A 26,796-nucleotide genomic window follows, 5' to 3' on the forward strand; every position below is an offset into this window, starting at 1 on the left:
CTTGGAGTATAGTTGCTAAGAAATGAAGATGAAATTTTGTATGTATATAAATCATAAAGTGGTTTGATCAACCAATGTATTGGCAACTAATACTTTTAACATGTTAGTGGAGACTTTTCTATTATTTAAATGAAGATTTTGATTGAATAAAATAAAAGACTTTTTTTCTTTAAAATGAATTGTGAATAAACAAGTCTGGCTTGTAATTTGGATTTTATTATTTTCTTTGAAAAGATTTTTTTATTTTCATTATTGTTGCATGCTCTTTTGCCTTTGACTTTTCAACTGAGATGGTCTACATACCAGCAATGTGATAACACAATGCAAGCACATTTTATGACACAGGTAGCTTAAAAAGCATCTAATATTTCATACAAGCTTTATAAATTGATTTGTCTATGTTTCTATTTCTTGTGTCTATATAATTTATCACATAGTTTCAAGACATTAAAAAATTTGGTGTTAGCTTATAACCAAACCTTCTTATGTATTCACATTTTGCTAGAAGACTCTAAAGCAAAGGCTAAAAAATTCATTATTTTATGTAGGCCCACCCGCTTGTGTTTGTCTTAGGAAATCTTGATTTTTACTTTATTTGGTGGAAGCCGTGCCCTCCCTGCCCTTTATAACACAAAATTCTTTATAATTAGAACATTTCTTATAGTCAATAACATATAATTACATAGCAGTTTCACCAAAATCAAATATTTATTTGAATATAGGTGATTCTGTTTGAATATTATAGATAAACTTTTTAACTACTATGTAAAAGGCAGCATTGACTGTTTAATGAAGAGAACTCTATAAGTTGACAGTTAATACCTTGAAGCTAATGTACTAGTGAGCAATGTAATAAAATGTAATAAAAGACGTTTCAGCTGTGGTTTCACTTTTCCTATCAGTTCAGCCAATTTTAGAATGTACATACTTTTACATAGATAATTACTCAGACCATTTATCAATGGCTTTTAACCTGTAGGTTGTGACCTCTTTGGCAAACCTCTATCTCCAAAGATATTTACGTTACAATTCATAGTAGTAGCAAAACAGTTAAGAAGTAGCATTGAAAATAATTTTATTGTTGGCAGTCACCACAACATGAGGAACTGTATCAAAGGGTTGCAGCATTAGGAAGGTTGGGAACCCCTGATTTAGGCGATTATGTCATCCATGCTTTATAGTTTTCTTGATGGGCATTTCCAGCCTTCACTGAAGAGACCCTATTAATATTGGACTCCTCTTTTGGCTGCTCTTTAGATAATTTCTGAACCCAAACATCTCCCTTTCAACCAGGGATCCAGACAGTTTGAGTCAGCATGCCCTTAGCTGATCTGTTAGGAATCAAAGTAAGTATTGATGCTTTCTATTTTTGTAGTATCATTATGGGAATATATCTAATTATAATTCTCTTCCTTAATAATTACTTTGTTGGTAGCATATCTTGAGCTGGACTTAAAATTATGGGATTACAAAGTAGAGGTATAAAATGTTTTTATATTTGACCCTATTTAAGTTAACCAAATTTTGGCAGATATATTTTCCACTAGAGTTTTTCCTCCTATTCTTATAGTAGTTATTGAAAGATATAGAAAGAGAAATGAAAATATAATCGGTATTTTATTTTACTGTTCTTGTCATTCTTAATTGACCAATGATTGTAGACCTTGCTTGAGTATTTTTTTCTAACAAAACAAAGCAAATTATGCTTAAAAAATTATAAAATAGTATTGCTAGCTTAACTACTTAGGAAAGCAACTGTTTTCTCTCTGGGAGATAGAAGAAAAGAGCTGTATCTTATTACAGGTAATATATTGAATAAAAGTTCATGCTTAAATATAATGGAAGGATTAGTATTTGGAGAGAGAGATCAGAATTTAAAATTTTATAGTGCTTGAAATATCTTGTCCTGTTATCAGAAATGTGGTTGGAATAGGAGAAACCCTGTTAAACTAAGGCTATACATGTCAATGTCAAATTCAGGAGAGGTTCTGGCTTTTAGTGATTATCACAGTCACACAGGAAGATGTTGATCAGCAGGCCCTAGACAGAGGAGACTTGTGCTTAATGTAAGTACTTGAATTCCACAATCCTTGAGAAAAATTAGTGATGAATTTTATATGAGACTAGGCTCTTTTCCCTATTTGATTCTCATAAATATTAAAATTATTATTTTAAATATTATATTTAAAATATTAGTGTTTAGAAATATTTAAAAAATTAGTGTATAGAAAAAGGACATGATCTTTATTTGAAGGTATTTGTTCTGACAGAGTAACTACTAAGACTTCTGAATAATCATTATCATCATCATGCATGTGAGGACCCAGGGAGATAGTTTGAATAAGAAAACTTCATTTATATTATTATTTTTCTAATTTGCTGAGGCCTGAATACTTAGTTCCTGTAAAAAAAATTGGCAACACAGTATAAATTTCATTTATCTCCCAAACTGAAGTTATAAAGTGAGCTTTCTAGTGCTGGATATAGTAAGTGAACTTGTTTTACAGTGCTGTTTCAAAATTAAAACTCATACTTCATTGTCAGAAATATTTAGGAAGGAAATTTATGAGCCATTTTGAGGAAATTGGCAGCTACATTATGCACACTTAGTCACTGTTAAGTTTCTTTACAAGATCCAGTAGATGAACACATTGGCTAACAATTTGTTTCACTCTTAAATCTTGACCTTCACAAAGACCTTCTCGGCAGGGAGAAGGCTGCGTTGCTTCTCTTGATGGAGTGCTAGGGTTTAAGCACAGCTGGCATGTTGCGGATGTGGACATGGCAGCAGCACTTCATAGAAGCATCACAATGATGCAGATCAGTAGGAGACATATCAAGATGAGACAGAAATTGATAAAGAGGTTCTGGAGATTTTGACGTGCTTGCTGAGGCATTTCAATAGTTGAGGCCCTCCTGATAGCAGAGCGAGTGAGGTATTGGACTTTTTCCATGATGCCAGGAAGATTCAAAAGCAAGAAGACTGATGTTTTAAGTGGTCAAGAGAAAGATAAAAAGCTGGCAACAGGCAGTCAAATGTGAGCTGTCTTCTTTTAGGAGGCCTGGAATGTAAACAGTAAATTGATTAGGTTCATACCTACACCCATTCTCTGGATAGATATATACAATTTTGCATCACTTCCTTCAGTCTATATTTTATAACATCAACTGTCTCCCATCTCCATGGACTCTGCTTCTAGCTCTCATATGTTAGTGTCTCATTTGCCCTGTCTGAGTTATAGGAACTGTAGTCCTCTCAGGTATTACTTGATTTATGGAATATTTTGGGCTATTCCTTTGGTTATGATGGTTTCTATAAATCTGTTTCTCTGTAAACACAATTGATGTGATCAATTATTATTATAAATGTTTCAGAAGTAGTCTCATAAAAAGAAATGCATATCGTAAATTCTATCTTGGATCTTCATTTTAGTCCAAAATAAAATAGTTCAATGAGAAGATAAATATGAAATAAAAAACAGATTGTAGCCATTTGTCATTGTAGAATCATACAGTGTATTTTGATCCGATTCACATCCTCTTGACTACTCCCAGATCCAGACACTTGTTGAATGTTATTGTAAACAGCACTTTAACAAGATGTTTTTGGGTACAAAAGACTGCCCAGTGTGGAAGACACAGTAAAGATTACTGTACTCAACTACGACAGACAGTTCTAGTAATCTTGCTTGCCACAGGTGGGGTTGTGTATGCCTTTCTTTCAAAGCTTCTAAACTGCTGCTGAATATGAAAGGTTCAAAGCTTTGATAATTTAGTAAACACAATAAAATAAAGCTTATTAATAGATAGATATAGATTCGAACTCTCTAGAGACAGCAGCTACTTTCACTTCAAGATTATTATTGTTTTATCACTAACATTTTGTTTGTCTCTTGTTTGGAGACAGGGTGTTGCTAGGTAATCCTGATTGTCGCAGAACTTACTACATGGACCAGGCTGGCTTCAGACTGGAGGCTACCCTTCTGCCTTTGGTGACTGAGGGAAGGCTAACTGGCATGTACTACCATGCTAGGATAATAGTTTGTTTTTTATTATAATGCTTTTTTAAAAAATCAGTTTTAAAACAAGACTAAAAAAATAAAACGCAGTAATTTTCTATCTAGAGATAACAATGTCTAATTTGTTGATAAATCATTGTCAGCAAGATGTTATTATACACTCTAGCTGGCAGGTTTGATTTTCTCCCTAGTTTATACTTTTGCCCCATACCTGAGACAAGTGCAGAAGAGAGGAGTAAAGAGGTTAGGAAAAGGGAAGATTTGTACCAGGCAGAACCAATTAGAACTTGGTATTTGCTTTTATAAAGAGATTGTGTGGGATATAAAAGCCAGATGCTGTAGGTTCTAGTTCTTCACCTTGGCTCTGTTATTTGCTGAATTGTGTAATAGGCTGGATGTCATTTGGCATGTGTCTCTGTCTCATGTGTATGCCTACGATAAGGAGCCAAACAGTCAATTTATATCAAAATCTATTCTCAGGAGTTAGTAACAGCTTATGGTTGTCTATCATGTGTTGTTTAGGACAGGTGGCAGAATTTGTCCATCAAATTTTTAGTTTAAATGGGAACTCAAACCTGGCAAATTTAATTACTTTTGTTTGAATTCTCCAGCGAAAATCCTATAGAAATGAAGTAATTTTATTAAGAAAATGCAAGTTTTAAGTAGCATGTGCTTCTAGTAGTTTATTATAGATTTAGCGAATTTATAGTGGTAGAGAATTTATATTTTTGACAAGTCTCTTTATAGGAAGATATATAATGAAGTATAGGTATGAGAGAAATAAAAATTAGCAATGATAATTCCTATTTGACCCTATATATTTTTGTAAGGTTTTAGTGGTCATTAAAAGGTGTGGTTCATACCTGTAATTCCAGTGTATGTGAGGCCATGACAGGATCATAAGTTGAGGGCAGCCTAGGCACATGAAACCTAGGTCAAGTGAAAGTTACCACACACATGCACATGCACACACACACACATATGCAAAAGGAGGGACCTTTTCAGTAGTTCTTCATAAAGCACGTAACGTACCGGAGCCTGTCTCTATCCCAACACTTAGTGATTCAGTCCCATTGAATGTCTCTTCTGTAGACACTGTATTGCCTTTTGTGACTGTACCTTTTGCACATGTTGCTTTGTGTCTGCCTAGAATGTCACATCTATCCCTTCTGTCTTTTGATTCTCAGCCAGACAAAACTGAATTGATCCTTAAAGCCCAGTTTAAATACTATGTCCCAATAAAACCTTTTTAGTCAATAAAATAGAATTATAAACTTTGCTGAGTTTTAATAGTATCAGGTGTTGCTATCAGGATATCTGTCTGGTTATGCTGTCATTTCAGAATGTGTCAGAGTCCCCAACTTGGACTTCTAGTTTGTGAGCGAAGGAAGCATATGTTTGTTCTGTATCTTTGTGCATAAAGTTAACATGATTTTATAAAGTCAAAAGTTGAATAAAATTGTTATGACCAAAAACTTTCAGAAAATTGTTCACAGAGGCAGTGCCATAATTACCATAATATCCAGTTTGATTTATAGAATGATATTGAAGTCATCAGCATTTTTCTTCAGTCTCTTCTGTTCATATATGGAGAGCATATGGCTTAGAGGAGAGCTTTCCTAGTCATTAGTTGTTGTTTTTTTTTTTGTTTTTTTAACTTTATTTTATCAAGTATACAATGTTCTGCCTACATGTACAACTGAATGCCAGAGGAGAACACCAGATCTCACTATAGATGGTTGTGAGCCACCGTGTGGTTGCTGCGAATTGAACTCAGGACCCCTGGAAGAGCAAGCAGTGCCCTTAACCTCTGAGCTATCTCTCCAGCGAGGAGAGCTTTCCTAAGTTAATGATTCCTTGCTTAGCTGGACCTTACACTGAATTAGGCTTCACACTAAAGGGTAGTTGATGTTTGTAAGATACAAATAGATATACTATCAATTGTTGAAAATATAGTTTCAGGGGCTGGAGAGATGGCTTAATTGTTAAGATCACTTACTGACCACCCACGTGACAAGGGTCTGGTCCCCAGCACTGACTTTAGGCTGCTCACAGCCTATATAAATATATTTATAAATATATAAATATAAAAAACCCAGTTTATTTTATGTTAGCTGATCTTTTTAACGAGATCATCTTTTAGGATGCTCAGAAATAGTGTGTTGGGATGTAAAGTTAGCTCCCCGCATCCTTCTTAAAGGATCACCAGATACATGTTTATTGGGTGTTTGCTAGGCACATGGAGAACCTGCTTACTTGTATATTTAATTTAAAATTTACTTTTCTTGACTGTAGTACCGGAGTACTGAGAATACGATGTGTGTTTGGTTGTGGAAAAAGTTAGATCATGTTTCTGAGTTGCATGTAAGAATCAAGAAGGAAACCAGTGTTGTGTATGTGTGGGGTCTGTTCTAATTTTTGGAAGGATTGAATGCCATCACCAATTTTTTACTTTTCTTAGTGGGAGCTTCTATGGTCTTCCTTTCCTTTTCCCTCTCTGTTTAAAAAAGTTAAAATTGGAACTTAATAATCAAAGAAGTCTTTTATTATTTTTTAGTAAAGGAGGAAAGAGGAAACAAGGCAACAGTAATCCTTCAAGTCTCATACTGTAGTTGTGGTAGCTCATGCCTTTAGACTTAGCACTCCAAGGGAGAGGCAGAGGCAGAGGCAGAGGCAGCCTGAGCTCTGTGAGTGTGAGGCCAGTCTGGTCTATAAAGCAAGTTCAGGGCAACCAGGGCTACACAGTGAGACCCTATCTAAAAAAACAAAACAAAACAAAACAAAACAAAAAATAGCAACAACAACAACAACAAAAAAAGAAGTAGAAGTAGGCTGAAGTCATCCAAATCAAACCCTGCAGGAATCCGTAACCTTGACTTTGTCTGCAACGAAGTCCACATCAACAATATTCTGGGTCAACAATATTCTGGGTATATTCTTGCGAGAGACAAACCTCAGTAGACTTGGAAAACGTTTGGTGGCCTGTCTTATGACTTACAGTAATCAACACATTAACACTTGTGTGTATGGTGAGTAGTAACCCCACTGTAAACATTTGCATTGCTTTGTAGAACTTTCTGGACTTTAGGTTTTGGGCATTGCTTCTGCCAAAGTCACGTTCTTGAAATTCCTCCTGTTTATTTTTGAACTGTAGGCTTTTACTGCCCTCTGGTTTTCTCTGCTTGTTTATTACGCTTTTAGGAAACCTGGATACATTTTGCTTGAAAATTCAAATACTAAACATCTAGGCCCACAGTCTAAAAGATACAGTATTTTTTCCCATTTGATTAACTTAGATGATTAGAATTCTCCTTAGATTGAGTTTGAGCAAGCAGGATTTACTTTAAGATTATTTGGAGTTTTTTCCCCCCCTACAGCTACTTATCTCATTAACATTTCTACAGATAAACCAAAAGGTTTTTTTTTTTTTTTTTTTTGACTTGTTGAACTATATTAGGACAGTTTATAAGTAGATTTATAATCAACCCTTTAGGTTAACAAAGTTCACTGTGAGAGTAAACTAACCTGGGCCCATGGGCCCTCACAGAGACTGGACCACCAACCAAAGAGCATGCATGGGCCTGACCTAGACCCCCTTAACACAGATGTAACAGATGTGCAGCATGGTCAAAATGTGGGTTCCCTATCAGTGAAAATAGGGTTTGTCTCTGACTCTGTTCTCTGGCATTGTATCCCTTCCCTCTAGCCCGGCTGCCTTGTCTGGCCTCAGTGGGAGAGGATGCACTTAATCCTGCTGTGACTTGAGGTGCCAGGGTGGGTTAGTACCCTTTAGCCCCTCCCCAACTTCTTTGAGAAGGAGGAGAGGGGGAAATGGGGAAAGAGGGGCATGAAGGCAGGGTTAGGAGGAGGGTGGGGAGGGGGCTGGTATCAGGCTGTAAGGTGATTAAAAAAAGATTACTAAATTGTAAACTGTAAAGTTCAATTTGAAATTCCTTGTGGTGGTTGGGGTACCTGACCTTTGTTGTGCAAACTAAAGTTTCAGAGGCTTTTCTACTTGGTTGTGATAAAAAAAAAATTGTGTAAGCAGAACGAAATAGTCTTGATTTTTAAATTGCCCCCAATAAAGTAACATCCTGTTTAAATTTCTACATTGAGGAAGATTCATTGAACAACAGGATGGAAATCTTCCTTCTGAAATTAGCTCATGGCTATTGACTTGTCTGTAGGTTTATTTTTATTGATATGTATTATTTTATATGTGAAATTAACCAAGGCATTTGTTTGTATTAACATAGTTCTGGTTTTGGATTGTGTAGTCCATACTGGTCTTAAACTTGCTGTGTGTCACACTGGTCAGTCTTGAGCGCTGCAGTCCTGCTTAGCTTGGGATTACAAGTGTGTGCCACCATGGAAGTGTTTTTAACCTTATATTAAGGCTTCAGAGTCTGTATTTTTAAAAAGCAGATGTGGGGAGAGAGTATGGGGAAAGTACTAAGGAAAATTGAATAGCACTTAGCAAATACATCCTTGCTGATACTGAGCGACTACTCAGCTCATGAAAGCCCTCAAGATGAAGTACAAGCTGTAAAGCACTAGAGGTCCTCAGTTGACTGTGGCTTTACCGAGGCAGGCTTTATTTTCACGTGTTTATTTGGTAAGGCAGCTTCAGAATAGTGTTGGGTAAAGAAACTGATGGACCACTCTCAGATGTCCCGAGAGACTACTGCTTATCCCTTCATGCTTCTGTAGTTTAGAAGGATTATGTTCCTGATTCCCAACTCACAGTTTTTGCTTTTGTTGGTCTGATCAATGTGAATTCAAACATCAAATGAAAATTATTTTTGTAATGTAAATAACAAAGCAAGGTTCTTTTGTTCAGGAACCTTGAAAACAATGACTTTGAGTAGTTTTTAAATGGTAGAGTCAATGGGTAAGAAGTGAAATTGCTGAAATGTAGGGCTTGAATATGGGAGTGGAATAAAGTACTGAAATTTTCGTGCAAAACTGAGGAAAAATTAATCTGATTTTTAGATAGAAAGTTAAATGCACTGGAGGTATATTTTTTTATCAACGATGCAAGCTAAATAATTGGATAATGTAATTTGATTGTGACATGTTAATGTCTGTGTGATTATTTTGAATGTTTCTAACTAGAACTTATTGCTTGATAATCAAAGACATGGGTGACTTTTTGTGCCTGGCGTTGGCAGTGGTGTCTAGACTGTCACACAGAGTAGTGCAGATGAAGCACCTGTGGCTCTTAGGTGACATGGAGCGCTTGTAAGTTAACACATGTGTGCATATAAAGTACGTGTCTTCTAAAGGAACCATTTACAACATTTAGCACTTGCGTCAGTATGATGTTTTAACCATGCCAATCAGTGACTGGGGTGAGATGTGCAGTGGCCTTTCCTGCTGAAGTTCTCACATTTGCATGTAGTTCTGTGAACCTGATTGGCTCACTGTGCTTTAAATCTGTTTTCCAAGTTGTGTAGAGATGCATTGCCAAAACACAAAAAATTAAATCAGAGGGAGTTTCTGTGTATAAGCGCACTTAGGAAATTGTTCTTCAGAACAGGAAGTTTATACTATCTAATATATAGAGGTAATCTATACTTTCATCATTCTCAATGTTTTAATATATAATTTAAATTATATAATCAATGTAATTCATAATTTAATTAATTCATTAAGATTTGATCTCTTGAGATTTTTAATGCAAATATTATGTGTTAATAAATTGGTGAGATTAAAAAACATGTTAATATAGCACCCAAGTGCAGTGATTTATATCTCATTATGTCTACTAAAGTACTGCTAAAATAATTTAATGTGCTTAGGAAATGACATTGATGCAACTCCTTGGTAAAGCAAATGATCTCATTTCTTTCCATATTAAAAACTCTATATTTCATAATTTGTATATCTTTTATATTTTCTTCATTGATTTTTTTTTATCTGATTTTTTGTGCTTTGTTTCAAAGTGTACCTTTGGAAACAAATTACTTCAATGCCATCATAAAGCTATATAGAAATGCATAGTTCAAACATATCTGGCACTGTGCTTTATATTGAAAATTTTAACTACAGTCTCTAATTATACAATTTTCTTAGCCTGCTAAAGATGCTTTAATAGCAGAATTTAAATTTTTCTTCTAGAAGTTGGTTACGGTTTTTGGAGTTTTTGGAACAAAATATGATGTAGGGAAATTCATTACCTATTCCCTACTCCATTAGAAAAAAACTTTTGCAAACACCATTGAAGTTTGAAAATGTTATTTAATAGTAGAACTGCAGGGACCAGGGAGATGGCTCAGCAGGTAAAGGCAGGGCACTTGGTGCTGAGCCTGATGACCCAAGCTAGATTTCTAAAACCTACATGGTGGGAGGAAAGAACTGACTCCTACAAACTATCCTCTGTCTGTCTGTCTGGCTCACACACAGACATGCACGCACACACACTAGATAGGTAAAATGTGAAAAGTACAGATATATGGCAAATAAACTTGATACCAAGTGTCATTTGTATACTATCAATAAAAGTATTTTTATGAATATAAAAGCATTAAAAAGCAGTTTAGGGTTCCTCAACATTAGAGGCCATATTGGCAATGTTTTTGCAAGACAGGAATGCTGCTTAGGGGATTCCAAAGTTGTGTTTGTCATAAGCAGCAGAGTTAGAATTACAGGAATTGAGAATTATAGAGGTAAGTTTTATTTAACATACATAACTATGATATAAGTAGTGAAATAAAAATCTGTATAATTTTCTATGTTGTCTAATAGATTTAAGAGTGAGAAAACATTTTATTTAGTAAATTGAGATTTGTAACAAGAGATTTGTAACAAAGTTTTGGTTGCACCTCCATTCTTGGACATTTTGTTTTACTTCTAAATTTATGGCAGGAAATATAGGAATACTGGAGAATAAAAACCTGACAAATGTATTTCTGTTATTAAATGAATGTTTATCAACTTTCTTATTTTACGAATGTTTGTATGTCAAAATATCATTTTCGTTTTTAAAGTGTATTATTTTTTGTCACTTAAGAAAGACTTGTATTTGTTTAAAAAAAAAAAAACCTCTAACTTGTTCTTTATGGTATTAAACTAAAACTAGCCATTCTGTTTATTAAGAAGTTTATTAGAAGTTTATTGTAGAAGTGTTTAAAAGTTTACTGACTTTTTAGAGTAAACATTTTCAAGAGCATTTTAAAAGTAGTTTCCATTATCTGTTCTTAAAAAATCTCTTTTATTGTGACACCTTAAGGACCACAAATGATATCAGCAAAGTAAGTGTGCTTAAGTGTGCTTGTCCTACAGTTAAAAATAGGTTAAAAGTAAGCTGTGTCCCCAGCTGTAACTAAGTGGCTCAGTCTTGCGCTGTGTTTCAGGAGAGCAACACATAGCAAATGAAACCATTGCTTTTGCATGAAAATTGATTTATCTCTACCACCATGTATGCTAATGTAATTGGGAGGTTTTTAAATTGGAAGGAGCTCACTCTGAAAAATCAAAATAACCAGTGACCAAAATTTAAAGGTGAAGGTGAATAGAACCTCTTTTAGAGTTATCTAATTTTTACTGTCAGTAAATGGGTAAGCATTTATTTAGAAATTAGGCATTTTGTCATTGCAATTTCTTGTTATCTAGCTTTGAGTAGGAATTTGGGAGATAGGATTCTTTTAAAAATTTGGTAGGTATGAATTACAGAAAGTAAAAATTTCCAAAGTTAATCCTATCATGTCTTACCTTGGCTCCTGTGATCATCACAGTACAGAGTATGAAGCGATGTGAAGTCTATGGGAGCTGAGCAGGGACGGTTTCTGTTTCAGGTTTATGGGAACAGTTGCAGTAGGTGGAGGAGAAAAAGTTCTAGGGAGGTCTTATGATGTCACAAAGGAATTCTAACATTGTGATTGGTTAGCCATGTTCTTATCACAACGAAACCTTAGAACTTATCTTTCTTTAGGTTTGGAAAGGTTATTAACACTTTGTGCTTCAGTTTTAGTTCTTAATTTTAAAATGTGGTTAGCAGAGATAACCGGAAATAAAGTAAGTTTGAAGGTACAGCTTTATAGTTCCTTTGGAGTTATACATCTTCAGACTTGGAGATAATCAGATACTCTTGGAGGTGTGGATGGCTAAAACAATTGTTCGAGAATGCAAGCTGTGTGAGAGGGATGGTGCAGGCTTAACAGGGTCAGGGTTATGGGAGCTGCCCTTGCCTTAGGCTGCAGCTTCCAGGGGAGCAAACATTCTCAGCAAGCATTTGATGCCTTTCCCTGGCTTATTTTATATTTGTGCTTCATGCCTGCCCAGGTATCGGGGAGAGAATGTGTATAAGAAAACTAAGTTAATAATTACTTAGAATTTTGAAAAAGTTTTCGTATAGTTGGAGGAGGGGCAAATGCATTTAACTTTCTGTATTTTCTTCAGTTAGGAGTTTAGCCAATGCTCTTATGAATGAGTCCATATTTCAATAGGTATGTATTGTCTCTAGAAAGATAGCTGTTTATAAATTTAAGCACATAAAGATTTTTTTTATAGCTACATTGTATTACCACCAAAACCAAATAGACTTTTCATGAGCTGGTACAGTATTAAGGAAAGCTTTCTAGAAAGAAATGGCTTCAGGTTTCTGTCAGGTGTGGGGCAGTGAGGCATTGTTTACCCGGTTTTCAAGTCTTGAAATTTAAGTGTTGAAGTATTTCTGAATGTTTTTAACCTAATCTAGCATTTTTTTTTTTTTTTTTTTTTTTTTGTCTGAAATGTAAGTAAAATTTTAGAAAGTTGAATGACACTTGGACTTCTGGACTGGCTTCAAACAGAAGCAAGCATTGTCGTCTTCCTGCCTTTTCATGCACTTTATATCACATGCATGTAAATCAGCACACTCACAAACCCTAATTTTTCAGCTTGATTTTTTTTTTTTTTTTAGAGAAGCTATTTGTAATTTTTAAAGTGCTTGTAGCAGAGTAAACTCAGCCTCCCCCTCTTTCCTGTGGGTAATAGAAATGTGTGACTGCAGCTGCTCATGTGTCCTTAAATGGACATGATCTTGGCTTCTTGCAAAGCAAGATGAAGTCCTTCTCTTAAGCAAATCTCTTGTTACTTAATACCAACTGAAAAATACTTTACCAAAGATCTTCAGGAAATATTTAGGGAAATTTTTTTTATCATTCAAATTGTTTTTATTTATATATTTATTTATTTTATAAATTACAGTTTATTCATTATCCCAGCTGTAGCCCCCTCCCTCAGCCCCTCTGAATCCTACCCTCTCTCCCTCATCTCCTCCCATGCCCCTCCCCACGTCCACTATAGGGGAGGTCCTTCTCTCCTTTCCTTTGACCTTAGCCTATCAGGTCTCATTAGGAGTGGCTGCATTGTCTTCCTCTGTGGCCTGCTAATATTTAGGGAAATATTTACCACTTAAAAGTAAAGTTCAGAATATGTTATTGTAAGAAATCCCTATCAGTGTCTGTAGTGATGAAAAGCATCAGTGTTTGGCACTTTCCTTGATGCCTTACAACTAACTGTTTTCTTTCTGTCTTTTTGTTATAAAACATCACATTATCAGTTGTAAATAACTGCTAGCAATATGAAGCCTTCGAAGCTGCAGTGGCTGATAGTGACTTATTGAGGATAACAGGTGATGAAGAGCAGATGAGGACTGAGGGAGTTCAAATAATAATTCTTGGTAAAATTAGTGTATTCTAGGGCAAAGGCATAATTTGGACTTAGCTTTCATACAAATAAGTTCTTAAGTTAGTTATAAATGATTTATTCAAGACAACTTTTTTCAAAGTCTTCTTTGTCAGATACGTGTATTTATTTCAAACTGAAGGTGAGGAAAAACAGATTAGATAATTCTTGGTTGGAGAAGGTAAGGAATAGCCACAGACTAAACATGTCCTAGTTATTTTACATGTTTTCAGGTTCACTTAAAAATCACACATGACAAAAGAAAAAAAATAACACATGACAAAACACACCTTAGGAAGGCACTATGGAGATCTGACAATTGGAGGCTGGAATCTTAGTTAACACTCTGAAGATGTGATTGATGATGAGGACCACCTAGGTTTGCCCTTTTGGGGAGTTAGCTGTGCTGCTCATGAGGATCCCTATGGAATTTTAGTCATTATTTCTACTTTAACAAGATTCTGTAAGCACAGATTGTTTAGTAACATTGGTCAGTTCTTTAGTGTTGCTCAAAAGTTGCTCCACTCAAGTCTGGAAAAACTTTTTGTCAGTCTTCGTTTGGAATCACATTATTATTGGAGTCCACTCTTGGGCACATGACTCAAAGAAATGTGTGGAATGGTATTGTGGCTGAGGGTTTAGCAACAAGAAGTGTACACAGTGATTGTCAGAGATTCCATGACAAGGTATCAGTTTCATGTCAGTACTCAATTTCCTTTGCCTTCACAGACTGGACTGGTGACATGGCCATGGACAGATGGCCATAGCTCAGCGTCCTTGAACATATTATGGAAACAGTTACTTGTTGTTTTTAATAAGCTCTCAGTGGAATTTTTTTGTTTATTCGGTTTTGTTTTCTGCAGAGCAGGCAGGTTTACTAAGGGAAATTGAGAAAAACTTCCCAAGAGCCAGAGGAGCCCAAATGAGGAAAGCCTTATTTATTCATTTTTGACTGTAGACCACAAGCTACTGAATTGCTCATGGTACATTTAGCTCTTGCTGTGGAAATCTCAAGATAATTTTATAAGGTTGAGTCTCAGAATCTGTGGATTCTACATCCATGGATCCAATCAACAGCAGAGAGAAAATAATCAAAACAAATTGCATTCTGAATATGTACAGTCACTCTTTCATTATTCCATAAATAATAGTTTGATAGCTCCTTGCAATTTCTACTACATTCAATGTAAGTTATGTGGAAATGATTTATAGTGTACAGGAAAATGTGCACATGTTGTGTTCACATAGTGCACTGTTTTTATAAGGGACATGAGCATTTGCAGATTTTGGTATTCAAATTAGGATTTGGAAGTAACCCCCAAAGATACCAAGGGAAACCACTGTGGCAACTTGAGACCTTTCAAAACATTGAATTTGTTACTGTTTTGAAGTTGCTGTCATTAGACATGGCAATAGTTATTAGTGTACAGGGCGAGGTGTACATACTTGTTTCCTAGAACTTGGGAGGTAAAAGCATGAGGGGAACAAGTTTCAAGGTCATCCTAAGCTACATGGTAAGCCTGAGTCAGCCTGAGCTATGTAAAGCCTTGTCAAAAAATCCAAAAAATAATTAAAAAAAAAATGTAATGCACTGACAGAGCACCTATACTATACTATGTTATGGCATTATTTTTAAGGAATTATTTATTTTATGTATATGGGTGCTCTACCTGTATGTACATGTGCATGCCGGAAGAGAGCATCAAATCCCAGTATATAGATGGTGTGAGCCACCATGTGGTTGTTGGGAATTGAACTCAGGACCTCTTGAAGAGCAGACAGTGCTCTTTATTTAAACTTTTATTAATTACACATTATTCACTTTGTATCCCCCCATAAGCCCCTCCCTCCTGCCTTCCTAATCCCACCTTCCCTCCCCCTTCTTCAGGAATGCCCCTTCCCAAGTCCACTGAAGGGAGGTCCTCCTCTCCTTCCTTCTGATCTTAGTCTATCAGATCTCATCAGGAGTGGCTGCATTGTCATCTTCTGTGGCCTGCTCCCCCCTCAGGGAGAAGTGATCAAAGAGCAGGCCAATCAGATTATGTCAGAGGCACTCCCTCTTCCCATTACTATGTAACCCACTTGGACACTATACTGCCATTAGGGAAATGCAAATCAAAACGACCCTGAGATTTCACCTTACACCCATCAGAATGGCTAAGATCAAAAACTCAAGTGACAACACATGCTGGAGAGGTTGTGGAGAAAGGGGAACCCTCCTCCACTGCTGGTGGGAATGCAAACTTGTGCAGCCACTCTGGAAATCAATCTGGCACTTTCTCAGACAACTAGGAATACAAAGTGAATAAAGTGTAATTAATAAAGAATTAAAAATAATAAAAATTAAAATTCTAAAAAAAATAAAATGAACAGTTTCGTTTTATAGAGTTATGGCTGAGGTAGTGCAGCATGTTTCTATATATTTTACATCCAGTTTCTCATTATTAACGTTCTCCATTAGAATGGTATGCTTATCAAAACAATTGTGCATATACTATCATATTTTTAGGAATGTCATTACTTAATTTGGATTTCCCAGTTTTTCTTAATGTGTGTCTCTGTTTTTTTAAAGCTGCATTTAGTAATCATGTCTCTTTTCTGCTCACTTGGTTCAGACATTTTCCCCAAACTTCCTGCTTAAATGATCCTGGTAGTTTTGAAGAACAATAGATAGTTTACAGCATCTTCCTCAGTCTTGATTGTCTGATGATTCTCTTGTGGTTAGGTTGGTTAATGTGTTTCTGGTGTGAAGGTCAGAGGCATAAGAAGCCATTTCGTTGTATTTTCTCTCTATCAAGGCTCAGTTAAGCTGGCATAGTGATCACTGTTGTTAACCTTGATCACCTGGCAGAAGTGTGGGGTTTTCAAGGTTGAGGCAAAAGGAAGGTGAAAGTGGCTTTCCTGCTGGTGGTTTTTCTCAAGTGTCAAGGTGTGGGTAGTGTGCCCCAAACACTATCAAAAGAAAGCCATTCTACACTAATAATAAATTAAGTTGCACTGATGTGTGAACTGTATACAGAGTTATTTAGAATTCTGTATGTTTCATGCATAAAAACATTCTGAGAAGAATAATTAGATTAGCACTTTACCAAAATGATAGGTAAGACAGACACAAAACTATAGAGTTCCTGTGATGAGCTGTTTCTGTTGCTGGGACAGCCCTTTTTGAGTTTTTCAGCAGGCTGAAATCAAACGTTTTGGCTTGGTCTTTCAGGCACTGTTTTGTCTTCTCTGTTAACACATTCCTCTGTGTCTTGTGCTCTGGCCCTGTAGACAGGTTACTGTTCTATTTTAAGCCAGGGTACTGTTCATAGGAATGTCCCAGCAGAGTGCTTCCTCAACTTATCTCTCTGTGAAGCTTTGCTTGCCCTTTACTAAACCGTTTTATGTTTATCCTTGTTCCTGTCTTTCTGCTCTTTGTTATTTTATCTGCTAGACAAACTACAAGCTCTTTGGGAGCCAGTTCATTGACTCAGTTTATTCACTATTTTTTTTTTCCTCTTTTCTTTAAGTGTTTTGGGGATAAGGTCTTTTCTGTGGATCCCAGGCTAGCCTCAGGCAAATCCCTTCCCTCAGCCTCTCAAGTTCTAGGGTTACAGGTGTATGCAGCTGTGCCCAGCTGTTGTTTGTTCTTTATCTGATGTATAACTGGCCTGTGGTGATTCTGAAGTTGTTTTTTTTAAAAAATGTATTTATTTTACATATATGAGTGCTCTATCTGCATGTACACCAGCATGCCAGAAGAGAGCATCAGATCCCACTATAGATAGTTGGGAGCCACCATGTGGTTGCTGGGAATCGAACTCAGAAGCTCCACAAGAGCAGACAGTGCTCTTAACTGCTGAGCCATCTCTCCAGCCCCTTAAATGCTTATTGAATGAAGAATTGAACACATTGGGAAAGATTGTCAGGTGATTTTGCATTATCTTGTAGAAATATTAGGGAAAATTCTGAAATCCTCTTTTAATGCCCATTAGGGGAAAGGAATATATGTGATTAAGATATATAGGATAGTGTAAGAAAGTATATTTTGTTATTATTTAAAAAGGCAAGTATATTTGGAGGCAAAGTGTGAAGAAAGGCTATATTAAATAAGTCTGTGCTTCCTGATTTGTATTTTATTTTTAAATTAATATTGTTATTTTCTTTCTTCAATGGATTTGCAATATTCCTTGGCATTTTATAAATTCCTCACATTGGCTCACACACACACACACACACACACACACACAATTTTATTTATACAGCTTCTATTTGAATATATATTTTTTGTTTGCGAATTTTAGTAAGGTATGTCTGTGGAATACCCACTTAGAATTTTGTAATTCCAGTACTTAGAAGGTTGAGGGAAGTGGATCTTGAATTGGAGGCCAGTATGGCCTACAAAAGGAAACTATCTCAAAAGATACAGATAACACATAGGCCCTTTTCCACAAAACCTCAAAGCACTAATGTTAACAGCAGTGTTTATGTAACTTTTCCTACTTGTTCTTTTTTTCCCAACTCCTCACTTAGATGCTTACTTTGAATTTTGGGTTTATTGGATCTATTTCTTTGCTTTCACCCTTAGGTATACTTTACAAGTATTTATTTACTTATTGTGTTTGTTTATGCATGTAAATAACACTCCTTTGTGTGTGTGTGTGTGTGTGTGTGTGTGTGTGAGCTAGAATTAAACCTAGCTCATCAGGCTTGGTGGCTCTCTGAACTGTCCTGCTGGTCACTGTGCATACTTTTGAGACATGTTTGTGTGCTTCCTAAAAGGATTTTTAAACTTATCTTCTTGTAAAATATAGTATGGTATGTTTGTGTGTGTAAGAGAGATATTTGTTTTTTTTGTTTTGTTTTGTTTTTTGAGACAGGGTTTTCCTCTGTATCCTTGGCTGTTTTGGACTCACTTTGTATACCAGGCTGGCCTCAAACTTACGAAGATTCACCTGCCTCTACCTCCGGTGTGCTGGATTGAAGGCATGCACCACCACCGCTGGGCAGAGAAACTGAGTGTTTAAAGTACTGTAGTAGAGGCAAAGGAAAATCAGTTTTTCTAGAAACGTTTTGACAAGAAGTTAGTGTAACAAGTGGTGATTAAATTTAGGCAATTTAAATATTTAACCAATATCTCAAAAGTTGTGGGCTTATTTTTTTTATTTTTTAGGTTAGATACTGTGGGGGTGGGATGGTTTTACCCACCTTCTGAGGATTTTTTTGATTAAAAGTTTGAGAATTACTGTCTCAGTATTGAAGTTAGTCAAGGAAAGACTGAGAAAACATTTAAGCAATATTTTCAGTATGATCTGGGAGGACAGGGAATCTTTCTCTGGTAATAGGGAAGACAGACGAGGAATTCTCCAGTGCAAACAATACATTAGGCTCTAACCTTAAAGTTTGTTGAGAGCTGTAGGTTCACTGTTAAAGCCAATTTGCTAGATATCTAAAGACCCAGATACTTAATTTTTCTCAGCTATCCATCAATTAGGATAATCAATTATAGGTAGATTATCCATTTTCTAATTAAATATCACAGAATGAAGTACATTGACATTAAGATAGGCCAAGTGGTTTATGAAGGTTTGTGTAGTTGTGTACCAATTTATACATATATTTTGTTAATTTTCAGACTATTTTAATTACAATATTTCTCCCCGCCCAAACCCTCCTATTTTACTCCTCCCTGTTCTTTAAATTGTGGTGTTTTTCAGTTACTTCATGCAAATATATTTCTATATGTGTATTTATTCCTAAATATAACCTACTGAGTTCATACAGTGTTACTTGTTTGTAATTTTTTAGGGCTGGCAATTTGGCACTGGTTTGCTCTTTGGTGTGCTCTTCCCTGGGGAGGGTCACCTTTCCCACTCCCAGCTTTCCTCAGTTGCCTGTAGCTCTTTGTATAGGGCTGAGGCCTCATGGGTTTCTCCCTGTCAGTTTGCATGTTTGTTCAGTTTACATTTGAATAGTCATGTTAGTGAGAAGTTACAGCTGTAGCTTCATGTGTTACTAGAAGGCACAATCACTCTATTTTGGTTTTGGGTTTTGGAGACAGGAACAGGCTGGCTTCAAACTCAGAAAGATCCCCCTGCCTCTGCTTCCCTAGTGCTGCTATTAACGGTGTACACCACCACTGCCTGACTAGAGGTATAGTCTTAAAGCAAACACCCTGATCCTATCTGCTTTACAATCTTTCTACCCTCTCTTCTGCAATATTGCTTGAACCACAGGTGTAGGGGTGTTTTGTAGATGTATCTGTTGGGACTGGGCTCCACAAATCTGTATTTTGATTGGTTGTATTTTTCTTTAGTGGTCATTGTTGCAGAGACATTCATTGATGAGGGGTAAAGATATCAATTTGGGTCTCAGGACAAATATTTATAGATTGTTGTTTGGGATAATGCTGGTTTAGTAAACTGGTTTAGATTCTCCTCCAACATTCATGATTTTACTGGCACTGAGTAGATAGCTAGGTTTGCAGTACCCAGTTTGTAAAATTTATTAAATGAATCCCAAGTGATAGAAACACTGTAGCCCTCTATGTGTTTTCAAGGCACATGTCAATTAGTATACAACTAATATATAAGTGAAATATTTAATATGTGGAAGGTAACTGCAATAGAGTAAATTAACACTAAGGAGAACAAGAAAGTTCAGACTTATGCATCATGAAAGAAGTAGTATACCTTGTGGTTCTAAGAACTGCAGAACAGGACAGAGCCAGTCAATCCTCACTCAGAAAGGCAAATGGGATGAACATCAGAAGAGGGAGAAAACAGGGAACAGGACAGGGGCCTACAGAGGGCCTCTGAAAGACTTTGCCCAGCAAGGTATCAAAGCAGATGCGAGACTCATAGCCAACTTTGGGCAGAGTGCAGGGAATCTTATGAAAGAAGGGGGAGACAGAAAGACCTAGAGGGGACTGGAGCTCCACAAGGAGAGCAATGGAACCTAGAAATCTGGGCCCAGGGGTCTTTTCTGCAACTAATACTCCAACCAAGGACCATGCATGGAGATAACCTAGAATCCCTGCACAGATGTAGTCCATGGCTTCTCAGTCTCCAAGTGGGTATCCTAGTAAGGGGAACAGGGGCTGTCTCTGACATGAACTCAGTAGCTGGCTCTTTAATCACCTCCCCCAGAGGGGAAAGCATCGTTACTAGGCCACAGAGGAAGACAATGCAGCCAGTCAGTGCTGATGAGACCCTTATAGGCTAGGGTCAGAGAGAAGGGGAGGAGGACCTCCCCTATCAGTGGACTGGGGGAGGGGCATGGGAGAAGATGAAGGAGGGAGAGTGGGATTGGGAGGGTATGAGGGAGGGAGGCTGCAGCTGGGATTCAAAGTGAATAAACTAATAAATAAATTTAAAAATGTTAAAAAAGAAGCATATCACATGAAACAGACTGAACAAAACAAAGGAAAGCAAATAGTCCTCAGGTATTCAGTAACTTGCTTCAAAATTCTGTAGACCAGGATGCTGTCGTACGTTTAAGATTCCAGTTCAGCCGAGTGACTTTTAGCAAACCCTTACAAACGTCAAGTTCATTGTGCTCTATCCGTGCATGCACTGTTTATAGTGATATTCTCACTGGTTTTGTTAAAAGGAAATTTTAGGCTCACCCCCCCCCCCTTTTAATTTGGAATCACCATTCACTAAGAAACCTTTAGATCATCACATACAAATCTGTGTTCACATAACTTTAGCAGGTTTCTAAACTTTTTTTTTTTAATAGACGCATATGAACTACTAGGTTTTCTTTTCTTTTCAACTCCTCTTTGTTTGGAGCTGATGGGTTTCTGCAATATGATTTGCCATCAACAAGTGAGCTCTTAAAAGATAAATTTTAGGAAAAAAAGTAAACATGAAGGCCCAGAGACATTAAATAAGCTGGTTCCTTTCTCCTAATAGTCCTGAGAATCTGAGAGTTTAATGAATTCCATCTCTAATCTGTTCTCATTTGACATGTATGCAATGTCAAAATAAAATTGGGAATACATTGAATTCAGTTATCGTACTTCACTTGAACACTGTGGGTGATTCATGAATCAGGCAGCAATCCATCTGCAAACACAGGAATGGCCTGATAGTGAGTAGAGGCAGGCTTTATGGGCAGAAAAAGCGTGAAAGAAGTGGCAAAGGTTCAGAAAAGCAAGTTGACCCTTTTAAATCCAAATGGCTGAAAATGGGAGGGCATCCTTACCTTTGATTTCAAGTAAACCATACCCTTTTTTACTGGAAAAAAATATAAATTTATATATAAATATGTATTTTATATATATATATTATTTTTTTTTCCAGTTTGAACATGGGGTTTCTAGTGGAGTGACTCCATCCCTTTTTGGTCTCTGTGATGGGGTCTGGTGTAGGAGTGCTGTCTGAACAGGTTTCCCATAGCCGTCATAGTAACATGCTGATTTGTGCTGTGGTTGTATGTCACTCACGGCTTCTTAATATTATTTTCAGTTGTCATTTCTTCTTTCCAAACTCCTTACATTTATGGTTTTTAGGGAGTAAATCTTCTTGTACTTAGTGTTTTTATAAATAATCAAAGGTCATATGTTCTGTTTACACTAAACCAGCTTGGAAATATAGTTATATTTAAAAGTTTATATTAATTTTAAAATAAACATGGAAATTTCATAAATAGTTTATTTATAATTAATTTTTATAGCCAAACTTCTAGTTACTGGTCAAAGGCATTATACTAAATTATATATATATATATATATATATATATATCCCTGCCTTCATATTTTTAATTTTTTCTTTAAAAATCTCTAAATTATATATGTTTATTGAAGAATTTTTCTTAGTATGAAGAGTTCTTTTTTGCTATATTTGGGCATCTTATGTGATTATAAAATTATTAAACATGTATATTGTAAACTTCAATGATTTTTTTTTAGTATAGAAACATTTGGGAACATTCAATATTGGAATGGATTGAATTAGTCATTAGATATTAAGAACTCTATTTTTTCCTTCAGAAACCATAAACTAAATAGAAATAGATCAGTATTATCTTTTGGCGTTGTAAACCTTTTATACATAAATGTTAGTTTATATGTTGATAATCAGTCTTTCAAATGAATTTGACTTATATTTAAAATCCAGCTTAATATTTTAAAAGCTAGTTTAATAATTTTGAAGAAGTTTCTGTGTTTGACAGAAAGTGAAGAAGATAATTTTTGCAGGGTCATAAATATTAGACTGCAATAAACTGAGAGTGTAGACTAGACACTGTCTCAGTATATCGGCCAGGCCAACCTCAGACTCACCATCCGCCTACCTCAGCATCCCTGCATGGAATTACAGGGTTAGGCCAACAAGTCTGTATTGGAAAATTTTAAATGGCACAATGGCACTTTCAATATATAAAGGAACATTAGAAGTAAAAAAATTATATTTCTATTTATATTTCTATTCTATCTAATACAGAATATTTAATAAAATATATTCTATTTAATAAAAATTATTTTAATAAGTTTTAATTTTTATTATAGCCTTTATTCCTCAGTTGTTAATTGTTTTACAACTACACACATGCCATGTATCATATGCATCAATCTTTTGTTTGTTGGCATTTAAAAAAATATGACCAATTAACACAGATGTAAACCTAGATTGAGTTTGAGAGGAAACAATGTTTCTTCCTCTAAAAGAAAGCTGATGGTAATTTATTTGTGTAGTGTGGTGGGGATGAAAACTTCAAAGGCTTTATTTTCTAGCACACATTTTAAAGATATAAGTGTGTATATGTACAAATTCTTACTGTTTTCTTATTGTGTAATTCAATACATTTACACTTTTATTTCAGTAAATTGTATTAGGATGTTAGGAAAGCATTATAGAGTTAGTAAAAGCAAATTGAAGAAATAACAGCTCCTGATCCAACTGTGCCTATATCCACCAGAAATTCTGGCACTGGGGAGGTAAGAGCATGAAGATCAGGAACTCAAGGTCATCTTGGGCTGTATATAGTATGTTCCAAAACCCGCCAGACAAATTATCTCCTACCTTTCAAAGAAGAAATCCTTAAAAGAGTAGCAGTCCCACAGGACAAATAGTTCCTTATAGAATGCACATATTTGAGGACTTGGGGTCACTCTGATTGGAAGAAATGAGTAATGACACTACCAAACATGTTTTACCATTGTTTTGTTGAAAGATGTGGCAGTGTACTGCATAGATATTAGGCATAGCTGAATTTCAACTAAATTTGTAGTTCCTTTTAAAATTCTGTAATGTTCCTAGTTTATTTTCATTTCACTTATTGAACTTTGTGAGTTTCTTTTGGCTGAGATATCATTCTTTTACCAAACTGCACTAGTAAGTACTACTTCAGAGAGACTATTCTAGGAAACAGGAAGATTTGCTGTGTTAGTTGACATGTTGTGAGTGATACATGAGCTCAGGGACAAAGGCACATGAAGGAGAAAGATAACAACCCTGAAGAACTGCAGAGGTGGTGCTCTAGCTGGTGTCTAGCACTGCCGTATCTAAGATCAACACTGTTTGTCCAGCCAGAGAGTGCTGAGCTATTTTCAGATGCACTAGAGTAAACTTTTGTTAGAAACATTGTTGGCCATTAAGTGGCATATTTGGCAACTTTTCATAGCATCTGGATTTCATCTCAGTAGCATGTTTGGTATTGTTGTAGATATGAGCTCTCCTTATTCAATTAGGAGAGGGGAATTTGCCATTTCCAATGACGGGGCAAGGGGAAAAGAGTGTGTGTGTGTATGTGTGTGTCTTCCTCCTGCGTCTATAAGTCTACATACACAAATGGGTTATATTTTCATCTAGTAAGAACCTACATACAGAGTAGTTTTGATTTTCCTTTGGCTTCTTGAACTAGTGTTTTCTCCTCTAACTAACAATTTATTTTATGCATTTTAGGTAAAACATCTAAATGATGAAAGTTTTTTCTTTCCTAAATTTGCTGATTGTTGAATATATTTATAATAATGTTTGCTTGTTAAAAAAAATCCTTTTCATAAGCATCACTTTGGTGACAGAAGTTCTGCCCCTTTCTCAGGCTAGCTGACACAGTTACAAGGCCTTATGATTATACATCTTCTCCAACAAGACCACACCTCCTAACCCTTACCAAACATTTCCACCAACTGAAGACCAAGAATTCAAACATGATCCCATTCAAACCATATTACCTTACTCAAAAATTTTGTTTGTCTTTCATTACATTCAGACAGAAACTACCCATAAAATTATGGCTTTGTTTGATGAATAGTTTTCATTTTCTTTAATCATCTCTATTCCATTAATATCAAACTTACTAAAAAATTATTTAGAAATTGATGTTTTTTTAAAAGAAAATTACTCATTTTATCTAAAATTTTAGACTTGTTGTTATATAGCATATCAGTAAATGCATTAGGAAAACCTCAGAGGGTACACCAAATGTGCCTCTGGCACATTAAGGAATAAAACCACATACTTCCTCTTGCATTAGTTTGAGTGAACCCAAGTTTCATTATCTCCCTCTTCATGTCCTCCATCTGTCCAAAGTTTGTGTTGACTAACATACGGATAGTCTTTTGTGTGCATTTGATTCGTCTGGCTCTGTTACCTATGTTATTGTCTATTCTGTGTCTGTTGTCTGTCTGTCTCTGTCTTGTGCCTACCCCTAATAAAGGGCTTTGCTCTATGTTTATTGAACAGCACAGAAAACATGGTACAGGAATGGAATTAAAGATTCTTGATAGAAATTTTTAACATAATTTTACAAGTGAAGAAATTAACCCAAAATAGCACTCAAAACTTCTCATAAATTTTATCAACCTATATCTTCTCCCAACATTTATGGTGGATATTTGTTTTGTTTAATGTTACTTTTAACCTGTTGGCTGCTGTTAGCAAATGATACAACATACATACGTATACATAGATACATGCATACATGCATGCATACATACATACCTATATTCTGGGTCAGGAGCATGCCTGGATTTCAGCTGTAGTTCCGTCTACTGAATATAGTCTTCAAGGTAGTGTTTAGAGGGCTGATTTGTGCAGGAAGTAGCTAGTCAAAAGAGATGCCATTCATAGATGGAATAGAACCCTCAAGGATCCTTTGTATGCTGGAATACATCTGCTTACTTGTTGCATTGTGGCAGTGGTCTCAATAATGGGCTCAGCAATGGAGAGGGAAAATGAAAGGAAGTGGGTAGAGCTAACTCATCAACCACAAGGAAAATACTTGACTGTTTCAATAACAGGTATATATAAACTTTGACCAGCTTTATAGTACCAGACTTAAATTTTCTCTTGTGGATTAGATCTCACATTCAATCAAAAAGTGGTTGGATTCCCCTACAACAGACTTGCCACTATTCCACATTTTGCCTTGCTGGTTGATAGTATAACACACAGGCTCTATAACTGAATACTGTGGATGGCAATTTGCCGTCAGTGCCTAGCACTGTGAAAGCTAGTCAGCAGGAAGGAAGCTTACAATTCAGTTCCAGGTCGATTCTCTATGTCCAATGTGGTGTCTTCAGCATAAGGCTTTACTGTCTGGTGGACAAACAGCAACAGTGGCAATTGCCTGCATTATTTTAGAAGACCTGAAGCTCCTGGACCAACAACTTGTGGAGAGGGAGCCTACCTGTGCGCTGAACCTATGGTTTTGATAGCAGCTTAATATATCCACACAGAATACCTCAGCTAGAATCTTACTTTCAAGTTAGTTTACCAAGTATCAGCTTTCATTACGTTTTTTCATATATTCATATAGTTTTTGATGAACCCTTTGTCCACCCCTTCTCTATCTCCTTATCCCTTCCTTCTCCCTTAAACCTTTCCACTCCCAGTATTCATCCTCCTGCTTTCAAATCACATGCGTTCTTTTACCTATCACCTTTCAGGCCTCCTTTTATTACACGCGTAAGGACCCCTTTTTAGTTTAATGGCATTGTCATATTGATTTTTATTATTGTTGATATATGTTAAGTATCTGAAAATTTTCTTAAAGTCTAAACATATTTTTGCTAGATTTTGTAATTATAGTGGAGACAAAAAGCCATCTAAAATATCCACATAAAAGTTGCTTGTGGGCAGTGTTTTATACCTTAGGAAAATATTTGTGATCTTGAAAT

The 26,796-nt window shown here is 35.9% G+C and overlaps 2 protein-coding genes across 4 annotated transcripts in view; one reads left to right on the plus strand and one right to left on the minus strand.

Moving 5' to 3' along the window:
* Cep85l (centrosomal protein 85 like) overlaps positions 1-26,796 on the plus strand; it is a 116,425-nt gene that overhangs the window by 44,165 nt on the left and 45,464 nt on the right. The window lies entirely within an intron of this gene.
* Positions 690-11,834, minus strand: Pln (phospholamban). The gene is made up of 2 exons (XM_021651973.2): positions 11,733-11,834; positions 690-3,062 (listed from the first exon to the last, which is right to left on the minus strand). Exon 2 carries the CDS (start codon positions 2,952-2,954, stop codon positions 2,796-2,798), a length of 159 nt encoding a protein of 52 aa, XP_021507648.1. The 5' UTR covers positions 2,955-3,062; positions 11,733-11,834; the 3' UTR covers positions 690-2,795.

Source organism: Meriones unguiculatus, chromosome 20, assembly GCF_030254825.1.
Source record: "Meriones unguiculatus strain TT.TT164.6M chromosome 20, Bangor_MerUng_6.1, whole genome shotgun sequence".
NCBI classification, from domain to species: domain Eukaryota; kingdom Metazoa; phylum Chordata; class Mammalia; order Rodentia; family Muridae; genus Meriones; species Meriones unguiculatus.

What these genes read in the sequence shown, in the direction of transcription:
- Pln (XM_021651973.2), bottom strand. Translation starts at nt 2,954, where the DNA reads ATGGAAAAAGTCCAATACCTCACTCGCTCTGCTATCAGGAGGGCCTCA.